At 47.6% G+C, this 16183-nt stretch overlaps 1 protein-coding gene across 2 annotated transcripts; it reads left to right on the plus strand.

Moving 5' to 3' along the window:
• Positions 1-4436: 4436 nt before the first annotated feature.
• LOC106857668 (transcription factor HES-5-like) lies at positions 4437-11194 on the plus strand. Of its 2 annotated transcripts, XM_014883900.2 has the most exons (5): positions 4437-4519; positions 8910-9058; positions 9316-9646; positions 9790-9970; positions 10099-11194. In XM_014883900.2, exons 3-5 carry the CDS (start codon positions 9584-9586, stop codon positions 10338-10340), a joined length of 486 nt encoding a protein of 161 aa, XP_014739386.1. In that variant the 5' UTR covers positions 4437-4519; positions 8910-9058; positions 9316-9583; the 3' UTR covers positions 10341-11194. The 2 variants fall into 2 exon arrangements, with proteins under 2 accessions (XP_014739386.1, XP_088034741.1); XM_088178615.1 differs by having other exon boundaries at positions 8910-9646.
• Positions 11195-16183: the final 4989 nt, after the last annotated feature.

Here is a 16183-nt window from a genome sequence, read left to right on the forward strand (position 1 = left end):
CTGGGAAGCCTTGGGAAACCAGAGGTGGGCCATTAATGGGATTTAGAAGCTGAGGCCCTCAGCAAGGAGGTCAGTTCTGCTTCTTGCTGAGGTTTCAGGTATGCTGGGTTCTGACCTGGCCTCGCTGCAGCCTGGTCCTGGTGAGTGTTCTGAATGTCAGATCTCAGACACCATGTACCTGTCTCGCTGTGTAACCCTCAGCATGTCATCCCCCTTCCATTTTTTAATCTGGAAAATGTGCTGCTTGCTTGTATCTGCATGGAAACGCCAGGATGAATTAAGCAACCATTTCTTTTGTGATAAAGGCAAGAAAAAGAACAAAGCTGTGAGGGCACTGGAGGTCAGCTCTGGTTTTGTGTTGCAAGTAAAATATCTGCTTGGGTACAACCCTTGAGGCAGTAACCCAGAAGCTACCTGGGGAAATCAGTGCTGCATCCTACCTTGTATGGGTCCAGCTTGGGGTGCCCCAGGCAGAGGTGTGCTCCTCCTCCGAGCATCTGGGCATGGCTAGGGAGGAGGGAAGTGTGTAGTGAGGTAAGAAAGCCAAAGAATTTCTTGCTTGGAAATGCTGCAGTGAAGCCCGAGGGTAATGGGCAGTTGACAGGAAGGAGGGAGGTGTCACTGCAATAGGCAGCGACTGGGACTCTTTGTAGCAGCCTGAATGGACTCAGCTCTTTGTGAAGGGCAGATGTTGTCCTCGGAGCCCTTTATTCCCTGCCTTGTGGGAAAGCCAGGAGACAAGACATCTCATGAACACTTTGAAGCAGTCAAAGGATTATGACACAAAATAAGACACAGCTCAGAGACCATGCCTCAGCTTCTGCCAGCTTTAATGAGGTGTTGCCTGTTCTCCTGTGCTCTCTGGCTGGCCTTCCTCCAGGAGCTGCTATCCCAGGTTATCCCTCTCCTACCAGGGGAGCCATGCTGGTAGACAGGTAGGCATGGACCAAGCTTGTTGAAGACTCTTCAGTGTCAAAAACCATCTTTTTCCCAACTCCTGAGAAGCCCTGACCTTTATTGCTGTATTAGAACTGATAGCCAGATGGTCTTTTGGGAGTTGGATTCTTTCCCTTTAAATCATTCAGGCTCAAGCACCGTCACTAATGTCGGGAGTAGTTGCAAGGCACACTTCTATTGTCCCAGCAAGAAATGTTATCAATGGGGGAAGAGTATGGGAAAGGCAGAGAAATCCAAACCCACACAGCCTGGCGCTAATAACCCCTTTGTGGAGCTGGGCTTCTGTTGGGGCACCATGAACTCTGTGGCTTTTTCACCCAGGAAGGCTGAAACGGGCACATTTCACCATCCAGGGGCTTCTCCTGGATCTGTGTGCACAGGGAGAAAGGGGTGACAGGGGGCAGGGACATCAGTTCCTGCAGGGGTGGCTGCAGGAATGCTGAGCTGAGCTGCAGCTCAGGCTGACCTGGGGCTCTGGTTTGTCCTACCGTGCCTCAGTTTGCTCTTTTGGGAAATGGGAGAGTGGTGCTGAGCGCTTCCACAGAACCCTCTTGGAACTGGGAGCTGACCTGTGCCTGTGGTGGGAGCAGGGATGGCCTCACGTGGCGCTTGTGCTTTTCTGGCATTGCCTGGGGGCATCTCAGGGAGCAGAGTGGAGGAGCAGCAGTCCTGGGGTGCTGAGAAGGTCTCTCTGTCTTGCAGAGGGGTTTCTTTATGCCCTGTCTGTTGGGAGCAGTGCTGGGAAAGGTTTTTTAACCCAGAGAAATGAAGGGAGGTCAGGGTCAAGCCAGCTCTGATCTCAGTTTAAATGGGGAATGTGCTGGTGGCAGCACCACTGAGGGACACAGCATTGATAACACTGCCAGTGTCCCAGGAAGACACACCTGAGTGGGAAATATCACGTTTGAGTGCAATTCAAAATGATGAACCCTGGTAAATTACTGGGTCTGTATGTCACTGCTGGGTGGTCCTGATCTAGGGGTTAAGATTCACAGATTTCAGCACCACAAATATCTGCAGTGGTAGCACATGCCTTCATCGCCCTCATGTTCTCACAACTTCTTCCCTGGATATTCTTGGCCAAGGTGTGAAATGACAGGGAACTACCAGCTTGAGGTGAGCCCTAATGATCCTGTGACAGTTGTTAAATGAGGAGCCACTGCTTCCTTTGGTGTCTCAGATGGAGGTCCATTCTCCCAACCCTAACCTGCCCTAACGCCAAACCTAAGGCTAACCCTAGTCCTAAGCCTAACACTAACCCTAGCCCTAACCCTAACCCTAACCCGAACCCTAGCCCTAACCCTAACCCTAACCCTAGGCCTAACCCTAGCCCTAGTCCTAACCCTAACACTAAGCCTAACCCTAGCCCTAACCCTAACCCTAACCCTAACCCTAACCCTAACCCTAACCCTAACCCTAGCCCTAACCCTAACCCTAACCCTAACCCTAAGCCTAACCCTAGCCCTAGCCCTAACCCTAACCCTAACCCTAACCCTAACCCTAGCCCTAACCCTAACCCTAACCCTAACCCTAAGCCTAACCCTAACCCTAACCCTAACCCTGCCTATCCTGCTCTGCTCAGGGTCTTGACATGTGACATGTGTCTTGTCAGTGACATGACATTCTATACAGAAAATAGTATAAAAATCGTTTGCCTGGAAGGCAATATATAAAGAAATAAGCATGTAAAACTTGTTATTCAGGACTGGCTTCTGTTCCCACAGGGGAATCATAACTCTGCATGTGAACCAGTGGAGTGGGAGTCGAGGGAAATCTGCCTCTTCCAGGGGAAAAGGTTATGTTGTTATTAGACCTATTGTATGAAATATTCCATTAAATGTCATTAACATGGCATTATCTTGCCTCCTTGAGACATCGGAACCCACTCAAAAAGGAGTTTTAATACTGTAAAGTACATTCTTCACAGATTTAACCTTTTTTAATTAGTTTTTCTTCAAGACCAGAATGTTTAATATGCTGCCATTCCCAGGTGCATGAGTGAAGGAAAGTGGACTTTGATCATTAAGAAACATCTGAGACAACTTGATCTGCGTTTTTAGAGTTGTTAGAGGCAAAAGCAATTTCTATAGCTGCTTGTGTGGTGACCCCCAAGTAGTCATGCCCCAATGACATAGTCCTTCTACAGTGTGTATCACAAATAATTAAAAATTAAGGAGAATTTATTATTTTTCTGCCCAGCTGAAATTCCCACAAGTCACCTCTCGGCATATTCAAGAGTGCACAAGAGGGATTTATTATTTCCTGGTATATTGACTCTGAAAGGTCTGGGGATTACAGCTGCTTTGCACATGAATAGCTGGAGTGTGTTGTACAAAAGGCATGGTCTGTGGGATAATGGGGTTGGATGTGGGAAAGCGCTGACCCTGGGGGAGAGCAGGCTGGTGCCTGATGGCAGGAATCAATTATGTCTCAAAGGAACACATTGCCCTGGGAGCAGGCTTGGCGGGAGCCACCATGTTCTGTGTTTACCACCCTCCTCCTTCCAAACCCGGCTAAAACAACCGCGGGATGTGTCCTGTCCTTCTGCTCCTTCCCGGCGCTCAGTGCTGAGTTACCGGGGATTTTGGAAATGCTGCTGCTTCTCCATGTCTGGGATGGGACTCAGGGATCTCCCACGTGCTGCCAGCTGGGCTTGAGGTTTCTCCCAAGCATCCCGGATGGTGCTGAGCTCACTGGGAGCTCCCTGAAAATCCTCAGGAATTCCCCATCAGTCACCTCCCCTGCCCTGGCCAAGGACTGCTGTCACTGACAATGCAGTGGGGGCAGCAAACAGAAGCTGCTGGGTTCATGCACTTTCTTCATTGTTTGGTTTTGGTTGGTTTTTTGGGAGACAGTGGCATTCAGCTCTGACAATGGGCTCTGCACCTCTGTGGGTCTGGCAGTGCTGCCAGCCTTTCAAATGTCAGAATTTGGGCTTTGAGGAATGAAGAAATAGGCTGAACATCACAGAGGTTTGACAAAAACAATTTAATATTTCTAATAAAAATAAAAGCATTTTGAAGGATTTTTTTTTTTAACCGAGCATTTGGACTTTGGATGGACACAATTAATTTTCTCTCTTTATAGAATTATGAGGCTTGAATGTGAAGTCCTGCTGAAGGCCCTAAGTATTATGAGTATCTTGATAAAAGTCACAGGACTCAGCAGTGCTGCCAAGCTTTTGGCAGGGAGCAGGTATCCTGCAGAGAGGATATTTCAGCAGAGCAGGATGGGAATAGGGAATGTAGCTCCTGAGCTCTGAGCCCAGCAACCATTTACCGTCATTAATGAGAGGGGAATGGTGTGTCAGTGCCAGACAGGAGGGCAGGCACCTCTCCCCTGACAGGAGCAGCAATTAATCCCATCTGCATGGGGCAGATACTTAATCACTCAGAGGCCAGCGAGGGCAGCGGTGAGAGATAAGAGCCTGAGGTTTCCTGGGTGTCCCCTGAGCCTTGTTTGGTTGTCCCTGCCTTGGGAACAAGTCTATAACCTGAAGCTGACTCTCCCTTATGCCCCAGTGGATTGCTCCCCTTCCCTTGAGCTCAGACTGAGTTTTGAGGTGAGTTTTGGGGTGTAAGCTCCCACTGGAACCTGTTTTCTTGTGCTTGGCAGTCACCAGTCACCAGCTGCAGAGCACAATGGACGTGTGTCTGGGGAAAGTGTCCCAGGGCTCCTGTGAGGTCCTGCCCTGCCAGGCAGGTGGGTTTTGGAGACATCTTTGCCACACTCAGCTGGCAGCAGAATGTAGAGATGGTGTCTGATAAAAGCAAGAAGGGTTTTTCAGGAGGTGGATAGCCTGGTCCTGAGCTAGGCAAAGGACTGGCAGAGGGGCACACACAAGAGGTGCCAGGCTATGGGCAGGGTTGGCTGCCCTCATCTCTATCCACAGGGCAAGACATGTTGTCAAATTCCCTCATATTCACTCAGGGTCCATGGAATTCAGGGCACACTGCATCCTCTCCCTGAGGAGCTCCAATCCCAGGATAACTACACCTGCTGGGAAGCAGCTGAGCAGAATTCCATGGTGCTGACAGACAGACTTGCTCAGGGATTAAGCACAGCTCCAGGTCTGCAGGAGTAGGAATAAGCAAATGAAAACTTAGTTTACTTTCTGGGGAGATGGAGTTATTTTCTGTTATTTTCTGTTGAACACATCATTAAGTATTTCCTGATGGGGGAATTTGATTGAGGCATCTTCTTTTTCCAGCCATTTCATGGGCTTAGAAGAATTATACTTAATAACATTCTCAAACCCCACTGCTGAACTGGAGGGCAAAGGAGAACTTTGGTATCTGCTTGTCTGGGTGGTGCATGGCTGTGAGTGTGGTCCAGCCTGGAAATCCAAGTCCTCCCACCAGCAAAGGAGCTGGCCCCATTCAGAGATGCCAAAGCTAATTAAAACAAAAGTGAGTGCTGAGCATTTTTGCAAACCAGATGTCTCAAAGAGTCTCTTGGTCATAGAAGCCTGCGACCTGTAGGCTGTTTGAAATCTTGAAATCTTGGTTTTCTCCTCTCAGCCTCATTTTCCCGCCTTTGTAAAACACTGCTAATAATACATCCTCACCCACGGAGGAGGTCGCTGAGAATTCATTAGCTGGTATTTGTAAAGCACTTTGAAAATGCAAAGCCAGTGCATTATTCCTACTCTTCTGGATGCTTTCCATGTTATTAAAATCAGGATTTCAGAAAGGCTTATCTGGGATCAAAACAGCATCCCAAACTTGAAAGGAAGCAAGACTGTTAAACCATCAACTGTCGCCTCCCCCTCCAGCCAGATGTTAAGCCCTAAAGAACTGAAGTGGCACAAGGAATTACTTTCCCAAGTTCCCCCAGCTGGGCTGACAGGCCTTGATCAATGGTTTTCTCCACGGTGAGGGCTATGCAGATGGTCTGCCCAGAGCAAGGTTTCTGTGGAGTACAAAAGGAAGTCAAACACCATTTCTAATTCAGCTTGTAGCATGGCACACTTCCTTTATCCTGTGCCTGAATGCCCTGAATGGGAGAGCGGTGTGGGAAACTGGAGGGAACTCCACACTCACCATGGCTGCAGGGCTCTGAGACACCCCTGTCCTCAAACCACATCTGCCTGTGACAGGCAGGGGGGAAAGGAGTGACAGATCGAAAAATCAGATTATAAAACCTGCATGGAGGGAAAGTAAACCACGAGGAAAAAGGGGAAAAAAACAGGAAGGAAGCTGTGCAGGGAGACAGAAATTGCACCAGCCAGGCAGCAGGACAGGAGGAAATGCAGGGAAGGGCTGGGAGGAAATGACAAGGAAAGGAGCTGCTGAGCAGAACCTTGCTCATCCACCAGTCAGGGCAAAGCCAATTGTCCCACTGGAGGCGGCAGAGGTGGCTTAGATTGCACTGAGAATTCTGAGCCACATCCTCTTTGCCTCTTTAACTCCCCAGTCTGTTCAGTATGTCCCAGGAAACGCAGCCACTTCTGTGGACCACGAGGATATTGTGAGAGTTCTGTATGACCCATGTGGAGCTACAGGAGCTGAGCCTGGCTTTTAAGAAAATTCAGTCAGGTTTTCTACCAGCAATACCAGGTGGATGAAATAAACGGGAAACAATAGACCCGATTCTCGTTTTGGAATTTGGTGGGAGAAAATTCAAATTTCAATTAGGTTTTGATATATTCTGAGGTAGGTGTGGAGGTAATTTGTATTTACAAGTTTACAGAGATCAGGAAATAGCTTCAGAGGTAGGAAATCTGCAGAGCAAATCTTGGAGTCCAAATTCTCTGTTGACCTCAGTGCAGATCCCAGCAAGGCCCTTGGAATTGGACCCATTTTATTTATCCCACATTTTGCTGTCTTTCCTGTTCCCAGTTCATCTCTGCCCCTGCTCCCCTTTCAATGACTTACTAACATAAGGCTGTGGAAGTTTGTGTACTCTGGAGTTTCCCACACCATTCCTTAACCATATTCCCTCCTGTCACAAAGGAAGTGTGCCCGACTACAAACCACATTAGCAACGGTGCTTGGCTCTGCTTTGTGTTCAGTGGGAAACCCCTGCTCCCAAAAGGCCATCTGGGCAGCATGGGTTGGGAGGGAAGCAGTGGGAGCAGGGAGCATCTCCCCAGACTTGGGAAAGCAGCAGCATCCTTAAGGCTTTCTAAAGGGCTAACATCTGGCAGGGATTCTCGGACAAAGCTGTTGTTGATGTCCTGTTTCAAACATCCAGATCCAGTATTTTGGGATCTTAATGAGCTTTCTGTCCAGTAGTGTGTGTGTGTTTGGAGTAGGAGATTAATTCCAAATTAATTCTTCTTAGTGTAAAGTCTACAGACTCTGCAAAGTTCATAATAGGGAGGAATTTTTGTTACCACTTTCTTTGGGATTTCCAGCCAAAGAAGAGCATCTATTTTGGGTAATTGAGAATCTATTTTGAGTTACTCTTCCAACTCGGTCAGTAATTGGCTGATTTTCCCCCCCAGAGCTTGTGCAACCAAAGAGAAAATAAAATCTGTTTTAAAAACATGTTTTTATTTCCAATTATTTAAGATTTGTGTGTGACACAGAGCAAGGATGTAGGAACCTCAATGGATTTCCCATCCAGGGAGATTTTGCTACATTCACATCCCAATAATACATTGAATATTGTAATTCTTACTATCAAACCCAGTTTAAGTATTTAGGGCTTCCAGCCTAATGGCACAGAAGATTATTTTGCATTCAGCCTCCTCAGGTACAGGCTCTGGGTCAGTTTAGATGCTGGTGGAGAGGAAATTCTGAGCACTGATCCCTTGACTGTGCCAGTGCACAACCACACCCAAGAGCAAGGAAGGTGAGGTTGGCATGACTGTTCCCATGGAATTAATGTAGTTTTTATCTGAGTGTTGAGTGGAGAATCAGAGGAAAGCAGCAAGAGGGGAAACAGCAATTGTCTCTAGCAAAACTGCCCTGCCCATCACAGGACAGGAACTCTTTTTTCTTCCCGTGCTCAATTAACGAGCTGGAGAAACGAGTCCCAGCTCTGGAGTTTCTGTTTCAGGGAATCTCCCCGAGAGGGATGCACAGAGGGCAAGATTGGTTTCAGAGGTGGCATTACATGGGCTCAGAGATAATCCACAGGCTTTGAGGAGAACATGTGAAACAGTGTCACAAAAGCTTTCCCACAACTTGACATAAAAGACCCGGAGCTCAACAGCTGCTGCTCTGTGCCGAGAGAAGGGAGCCCATTCAGGGCAGCACAAAAGGGATGGAAAAGCAGAGCCTGGAAGAGGTCATTGAAGCCTTACCTGGTGCACCAATAATGAGCTGCAGAGTGAGAGAGAAATGTGCCCCTGTGCTCTGGGTGTGTGTGTTCACATTAAAGGCTGTGTGTGACCACACACACACATTAATGCAAAAGTGAACATTCACATATATATTAATGTGAATACAACTGGTATTTACTCTCTGCAGTAAGAGCTCCACGAACATAAGCCCTGACATTACTTGATGGATAAATTGCTGGCAGATCTGGTTCAAGTTTTCCAGCAGGAATCCCTGGCTGTGTTTTTATCAGAGACTGTCAGCTCTCCCAGCTGCAGGCACCTCCTGAGCACAGGCTGTGCATCAAATACAGCAACTGGCCCAGGGGAGAATAATGAGGAATCAGGAATTTGATTTCTAATAAGTTTATGAGGATATAAATCTCTTCTGCACCCTATTTTCCTTTGGTTATAGACTAAATGAAAACAATTAGAGTAAAATGTGTTTTGGGGAGGAAGTAAGAGGCAGCATGTGATACTGAACTGAACCTGAAACAATCCCAGGACGTTTCTCCACAAGTATTCGTCTTGCAGGTATTTGGAAACAGAAACATAAAGCGCTTAGGACTTGGCTTGAGAGTATTCTAAAGGGCTGCACAAGGTACTGAGGGAAGGGAACAAGGATCAAGCCAGAGAATGTTTTCAATAATTGTGTGTACTTAAAATTAAATGTTTTTATTTGTAGTGAGTCAAAGTGGGAAAGCCGTTTTCTGCTTCCCCTGGGCAAAGCTGGTGCCAGAGCTTTGTGGGATGAGCGATCCAGATGAGCTCTGTGGGATGAGATGATGCCAGAGCCATGTGGGCGACCCACAGGTGGCTCAGTGTGGGAAGCAGGTTAGTGGGTTTGAGGAATTGCTGGCGTGTGCGTGTGCTTTGTGCCTGCTGCAGCGTGTGCCTGGGCGCGCTCCCGGGAGCGGCATTCCCGCCGTGGGCAGCTGACCTCCTCATCCTCCTTCTTCCTCCTCCTTCCTCCTCCTGCATGTGAACCCCGGGCTGCCCCTGGAATGCTATTGATCCGCGGCATTAGTCAGCAGCCTTTCCCGTTGAAGGGCAGCGCTTTCCCAGCTCCTGACACGTAACTCTGATCCCAGCCTTTCAGGGAGTGCACACTCCCCACCTGCTCATGTGGGAGAAGGTCATTATCCGCGGGCTATTCACCGCCACTGGAGCATGCAAGAATAGCTGCTTCTCCCATTGTGCTGCCCATGGCCCGGATTGGCTGGCGAGTGTGGGAAACGCCACCGAGCCGCAGACCCACACACTCGCCCCGAGCTCGGGCAGTATAAATATCGGCACAGGCAGCTTCCAGCAGCACGTTTCTCCTGGATTCCATTCCAAGACCTCTCAGCTCAGGACAGAATGGCTCCCAGCACCGTTTTCTTGGAGCCCGACAACCTGCTGACACCAAAGGAGAAAAACAAAGTAAGTGCAGGCGCAGCAGAGCAGTTTACACCAGTGAGACTTTGCCTCACTCTGTTTAGGAGCAGTGGGGCAGCAAACAACCTTGCAGAGTGTCAGGGAGAGGATCCTTTAATAACAGCTCTCTTTTCCTTTGCTTTTTACAGCTGAGGAAGCCGGTGGTGGAGAAAATGCGCCGGGACCGGATTAACAGCAGCATCGAGCAGCTGAAACTGCTCCTGGAGAAGGAGTTCCAGAGGCACCAGCCCAATTCCAAGCTGGAAAAAGCCGACATCCTGGAGATGACTGTCAGCTACCTGAAACAGCAGAGCCAGCTGCAGATGAAAAGTAAGTATTGAGTTTTCTTTCAGTCTTCATTTTACCGCAAATCTGTGACTGTTGTATGAATCTTGAGCCATGAACAACTGTTCTAAACTATTCTTTCTTCCTTCTCCCTCTTTTCTTCCCTTCTCTAGCTGCAGGATCCTTCCATAAAAGCTCCCAGTTTGACTACAGAGAGGGCTACTCCAGGTGTTTGCAAGAAGCTTTTTATTTTCTCTCTCTCCACAAAGTCCGAACTGAAACACAGACCAAACTTTTAAGCCACTTCCAGAAGAGCCACTCAGCTGCTCCAGAGGTGTCCTTCTCCCCTGGGAACGCCGGTGCCCTGAAACAAGTGTCTCCAAAGGACAGCAGCCCTCTCTGGAGGCCCTGGTAATCAGGGGAGCCCTCACTGCACGGACCCGTGACAGTCCAGAGGAGGGATCTGACTGCATCTGATAGTCCAGCTCTGATCCTCTCTCCTGTAGGGAATTTTATTTCCCCCCGTGTTTTATTTATGTATGAGAGAATGCCATGCTTTTGACTTTTTTGGGATGCTCTGGCAAAAGTTGAGGTGTTCTGTTTAGCGTTGAAGCTGTGTAGGCACTGGTGCAGTGCTGCCCGGGCAGGGGCAACGTCTTCAGAATGAAGGAGGGTGTTTGTAAATATTACAATTTTGATGGACACGAATTGCTGTAGGAGATTTTCTCTAATATTCCCAGTAAGAGCCATCAGCTTTGCTCTGGCTTGACTGACAACTCTGGTTGGCTCAGTCAGTCTGGAGGATAAATTTATTCCTTTTGGTTTATGCACACTTGGTCAAAATATTACGCTCTGTTTGCTTATCAGTTGTGCAACATCAAAAATAGGTTTGGTTTTGGTTTGGATTTCTCCCCCATGGCCCTTTCATAGTCCTGTATATACAGTGTGAGGGATGACCAGGAGTTAGGAAACTATGTGGAATATTTCTACTATTTGATGCTTTTTTCAATTTAGAAAAAGAGTATGTTATTGCTTTATGTTAAAGAAAAGTAGTATGTAACAGGCTTGATTTGTCAATGTTATACATTTTGGGTGTAAGCTATGCTTTTTTAGCATTTTCATTATAATAATGATTTTTATCTGTTATTGAGTGGTTGAATTCCTGGTGGATGGTGTTTCTCCCAGTGCTGGGACTGCCCTATGGCTCACCTGCATACTGTGTATGCGTCTGTGTGTGTGTAGAGAGCAATAAAATGCATTTGTGTGCAACTTCTGTGTGGGTCTCTCCATCTGACGGATGTGCAGCTGCTTGCACCCCTGAGAAAGGTTAAGTCATTCTGAAGAAATGGTTTTTTTGTAAGGCTCAAGGAACTCCCACTCATGTTAACTCTGTATATTCTTGTGAATCCCACCACGTGAGTCACCCAGAACCTCAAGGAGTGCTCCTGTTACACAGATTCCTGCAGAATCCTACTGAGCATTTCCTCAGACACTGCCCCTCCTGTCCCCAAACCCCTCACCTGAGCAGCAGTGTCCTGCACTTGCCCAGAACAGGAGTCCTCCTTCCACACCATTTGCTCACAAAGTTAGCTCCCTAAATGAGTTTTGAGGGGTCAGTTTGTGCCAGGTTTAGAGTGATTTGTACCAGGATTTGAGGGCTTGGTTTGCCAGGTTTTGAGGGGTGGGTTTGTGCCAGGTTTAGAGGGGTTGGCTTGCCAGGATTCAAGAGGTTTGTCAGGCTTTGAGGGGGTTGCCACAATTTAAGGGGTTTGTCAGGCTTTGAAGAGTTTGTCAGGTTTTGAGGGGTTTGACGTGATTTGTGGGGTTTGTCAGGCTTTGAAGAGTTTGTCAGGTTTTGAGGGGTTTGACACGATTTGAAGGACTTGTCAGGCTTTGAGGGGTTGTTTCCCAGGATCTCGAGGGTACCTCAGGCTTTGAGGGGCTGCTTTGGCACAATTTGAAGTATTTTACTGACTTTGGGCTTAGCTCTCTCCCTGCCAAAGCCTTCCCCACTGAGCCCAGCTGGGAGGGTGGGAAGTGCTGAGGGAATCTGAGCTGCACAGACCAGTGACTTGCCCTTTCCCTTCCCATTATTGGTACATGCGCTCCTTTCTTTTTTCTTATTTTTAAAATTTCTTCTAGTCAAAGAGTGCAAAGAACCAGTCCCCTTCCTCCATGTCTGCTTTCGCTTTGGGGTCCTGTGGGGACCCCTGCCGGGGCACCGTGAGGATGGCGAGTGGGGAGAGCAGGGGCCGTGAGGGAACCACCTCTATGGCTGTAAAGGAACCACTTTGGTGGCTGTAAAGGACCCACCTCGGTGGCCGTGAGGGAACCAATTCGGTGGCTGTGAGGGCCCTGCCTCCATGGCTGGGAGGGAACCAATTCGGTGACATGAAGGACCTGCCTTGGTGGCTGTGAAGGCCTTGCCTCGATGGCGTGAGGGAGCCACCTCGGTGGCCATGAAGGACCCGTCTCAGTGGCCATGAAGGCCCTGCCTCGATGGCTGTGAGGGAACCACTTTGGTGGCTGTGAAGGACCCACCCCGGTGGCAGTGATGGAACCATCTTGGTGGCCATGAGGGAATGACCTCAGTGGTGTGAGGGCCTCACCTCAGTGGCCATGAGGGCCTCGCCTCGATGGCTGTGAGGGAAGCACTTTGGTGGCTGTGAGTAACCTGCCTCAGTGGCCATGAGGGAATGACCTTGGTGGTGTGAGGGCCCCACCTCGGTGGCCATGAGGTGAGGGGAAACCTTGATTCCCATGAGGGGAAACTGCCTCAGGGACCCGGTTCTTATGGTGTAACCCCGTTCTTGTGTCTTCTCTGTGGTGTCAGTCATGCTGTTGCAGCACTGGCTCTGCCCCATGGGCACAGAGTGTGATGTGGCCAAGAACACTTGATGCTTTTTCCCTTCATGAAGGCAGAAGTGTGTGAGCTGCTGCTGTGGTGAAGGGTCTCTCCAGGAATCACTGGGTCACAAATGCTGAACTCCTCTTACCCAGAGAGAAATCCTATGGGTTTCTTCCTTCTAGGCACAAAACCCAAGGACAATGTGTGTGAAGTTTGCCCTCTTGGCATCTCCACTACAGCCTGCGTGTCTGAGACCTGAACCCCACTGCCCAGGGAAGCAGCTCTGATTCCTTTTGGGTGAGTGAGGCTGTTGGGTCTGCATTTTAGATCCCTTCCAAACAGCAGCATCCTCCTTCCAGTAAGGCTGTGAGTGTGGAATCCTGTTTCTACTCTTGGGAACGGCTGAACTCCTCTCTTTATAAACTCATTGACATGACAGATTCAGCCTTCATCCTGTCATCCAAACTTGAGAGCATGGGAGGCTTTCGGGGTGGCTCCAGCAGAGCTGGATCTGGAGCCATGGAGAGCAGCACACTCCTGGTACCTGGGTTTCAGGTGACATATCCCTTATCTAGAGTAGAACAGCTGACAGTTTGCTTCTGAGGAGAATAATTTTGCACTTATAAGCATTAAAACAAAGAGGTAAGAGCCAGCTCCCACTTGGATTACACACCAAGGAAGACCTTTGGGGAGGTGAGATGTGGAAAACAGGGCAGCAGTTCCACTGGCAGGTTCTAACACCACAATTCCTTCTTTTCTCACATCACACCTGAGGAACAGAACACTTCCCCAGCTCTACCTCTGACAGCAGTCACGGCAATCCTTGTCTCTGTGGTTCTGCTGGCTGCTGCAGCTGCCCTCACAGATATCTGGCAAAGGAGGAGAAGTTATGTGCCCTGTAAATATGAAGAACATGACTATAAAGGGGTAGTTTTGTAATAATATCCTGAAGAATGGTCTTAGCTCTTCAGATGAAAATTCCTCTCACTGCTTGTTGGTGGGACTGATTCCTTCCCTTTGCAGCAGTGCAGGAGTCAGAGGTATCTCTCTTTTTGGGTAATACATTAAAATCTGATTTGAGACTGACCCAACAGTGGTTCTTGCTCTCAAGAGAGAAGTAGAAGCTTGGCTGTTAGGTGGAAAGAGTAGGATTTGCTGATAAAAGCTGGCTGTTCATACTCTGTTTTCCTTTGAGGTGTCATGAACAGCACGGGCAGGTTTTGATGTTAATGAGGAGAAAAGGGGATCAAACAACTGCTCCTGTGCAGGAAATTGATGTGAACCCAAAGAAACCAGGCCTGAATTGGACATTGTTTGAACTGTGACAGACAATGGGGATGGTTAAAAAACCCAAGCACAACCCCTCCTTTTTTTTTTTTCTCTAAATTGTCATGAAGAGAAAGGCAACTTGAAAATGAAAAGGAGGGTTTGCAAAGGAGTTAATGAAATAGCCCAGTGGCATCTTGTGAAGCATCAAAGTCTGCAATAGCTGAGTGATCAAGGCACTGGGAGTGTCATCAGGGGCTGGAAAGCTCTTCCCTTTTACATCCCCTTCAGGAGCACTGGGCTGTGTGGAATGCCTGGATTTTTCTTCTTTCCCCATGGACAACTGACACTTGGTATGCATTAATTATTCCACTCTTGCTTGTTGGTGGGAAAAAAAAGTTGGTTTGCTTTTTTTTTCCATTTTAAACTTTCTGCATAATACATAATGCAGTTTTCCAAATGCATATTTGTACAGATTTTTCAGGTTTTAGGAGAAAAGAAGACATTGCTGGGAAAAGAAATCGTGCACAGCAAGAACCATGCAGTTTTTAGTAAAGAAAGTTAAAATCCTCTGTGTCCACTGTGTCTAAAAATAAAGTTTTTACTAAAGAAAACACATTGTGAAAGAACTTTCCTGGTACCTGCAGAAGGGAAAACTCTGACTTATGTGGCTGCTGGCTTTACCTTAAGGAAAAGGATTAGTCTGGAAGAGCATCCCTGTAGATGTGCAGCATCAACCAGGATCACAATCTACCAACTAAAAACGATTTTCTTTTGCAGGGTTTGATGTCTGCATCAACTGTGGTTCGATGGAGTCTGAAAGTTGCTCCTGTTGGATGTGAATTTTGGTCTTTTAGGAGCTGGAGCGGGATTTGTCACCAGGTGGCAGCATGGGAGAGGGAAAGGCTGCGGATTCATCCCGGGAAACATCAGGATATTCCTTCTTTTCCTAAGTATGTAATAAAGTTTCCCTGAGGCTTCATTTAGACTACGAGTCTAAAGTGCAGCAGAACACCTCTGGGCACAGAACTTCTCACAGGGAAGAAGCATTTTGTCACTGTGGAAAGGTAACGCAGTGGTCAGTAGGAATTCAGGGCCATTTCCTGGGGATTTGGAGCCTCTCTCTTATCTCCAATTATGGGCACAGCACCAGGATCAGTGGGGCTGTAAGGTGAGGTTGGGGCTCCTGCACTTGGCACTGACACAAACTGGCAGCTGGGAAGTGTTCTGCAGGTGGGAGATGGGATGAACTTACATGAAAAAATAGAGTAACTTCCATGGGCTGTGATAGTCACTTGGAACTAACCTTCCCAGGCACATTTTAATTATCCCTTTAACAGTTGCATGTGCCAGAACCTTTAATGGCTCATCTCCAGGGCTCAATGATTTTGCAGGGTCACACAGGCAGTTACTGCCTTGCTGTCAAGTGATTCCTGTGCTAGAAAGAAAAGCATTTGCTGGAATAATATTCAAAACTCACGATCAAATGTTGGAAGTTGTAAATATTCTCGTTATAGTAGGATGCTTACCAAGGAAAGCCCCCCATAAATCATCGTAGGGAAATCCTTCCTGAATTGGCCACCATGTTTTTTTCTTTTAAATTTTATTAAAAATTAATACATGTTACATTTTCAAGTGTAAATACTGAAAAATAGCCTATGGCAAAATAAAAAGGCACAGGATTAAAACCAGCTTAATTGTTTCCATGGATACATGTCTGCTATTTGGCAAAAGGTATTTTATACACTTTCTACAAGAATAAGCATCATTTTAAATATATCTCTGAAGGGTGGGACCCTGTAATTTAACCATAAAGACAGAATTTGTACTCCTAAAAGGTGATAATTGTAGTGATGCTTTACTTGAAGGGGTTCTTTGGAGCAGAGGAACTCAAGTGCAGGAGGAGAGTGCGACAGACGTCTTTACATAGAGCTCACTGTGTGACATGTCACGACAAATAGCAATCCATGACAACAAAGCAGTGATCAAAGTGCAGGGGCAGACAGCACGAGAGTTTACACCAGCTCTAACCTGATCTGGGGAAAAATGCACCAGAAACGGAGCCAGAACACTGGAAACAGAGCAGTGGAGCATCTCAGACAGCATTGCTGAGCCCCAGAAAGTGGGGCTGATATATTAAAATT

This window comes from Sturnus vulgaris, chromosome 25 (assembly GCF_052056855.1).
Source record: "Sturnus vulgaris isolate bStuVul1 chromosome 25, bStuVul1.hap1, whole genome shotgun sequence".
Lineage (NCBI taxonomy): Eukaryota > Metazoa > Chordata > Aves > Passeriformes > Sturnidae > Sturnus > Sturnus vulgaris.

Coding starts and splice junctions, on each gene's coding strand:
- LOC106857668 (XM_088178615.1), top strand. CDS start 9,584: ATGGCTCCCAGCACCGTTTTCTTGGAGCCCGACAACCTGCTGACACCA. Junction 9,647..9,789: donor CACCAAAGGAGAAAAACAAA/GTAAGTGCAGGC, acceptor TGCTTTTTACAG/CTGAGGAAGCCGGTGGTGGA. Junction 9,971..10,098: donor GAGCCAGCTGCAGATGAAAA/GTAAGTATTGAG, acceptor TCCCTTCTCTAG/CTGCAGGATCCTTCCATAAA.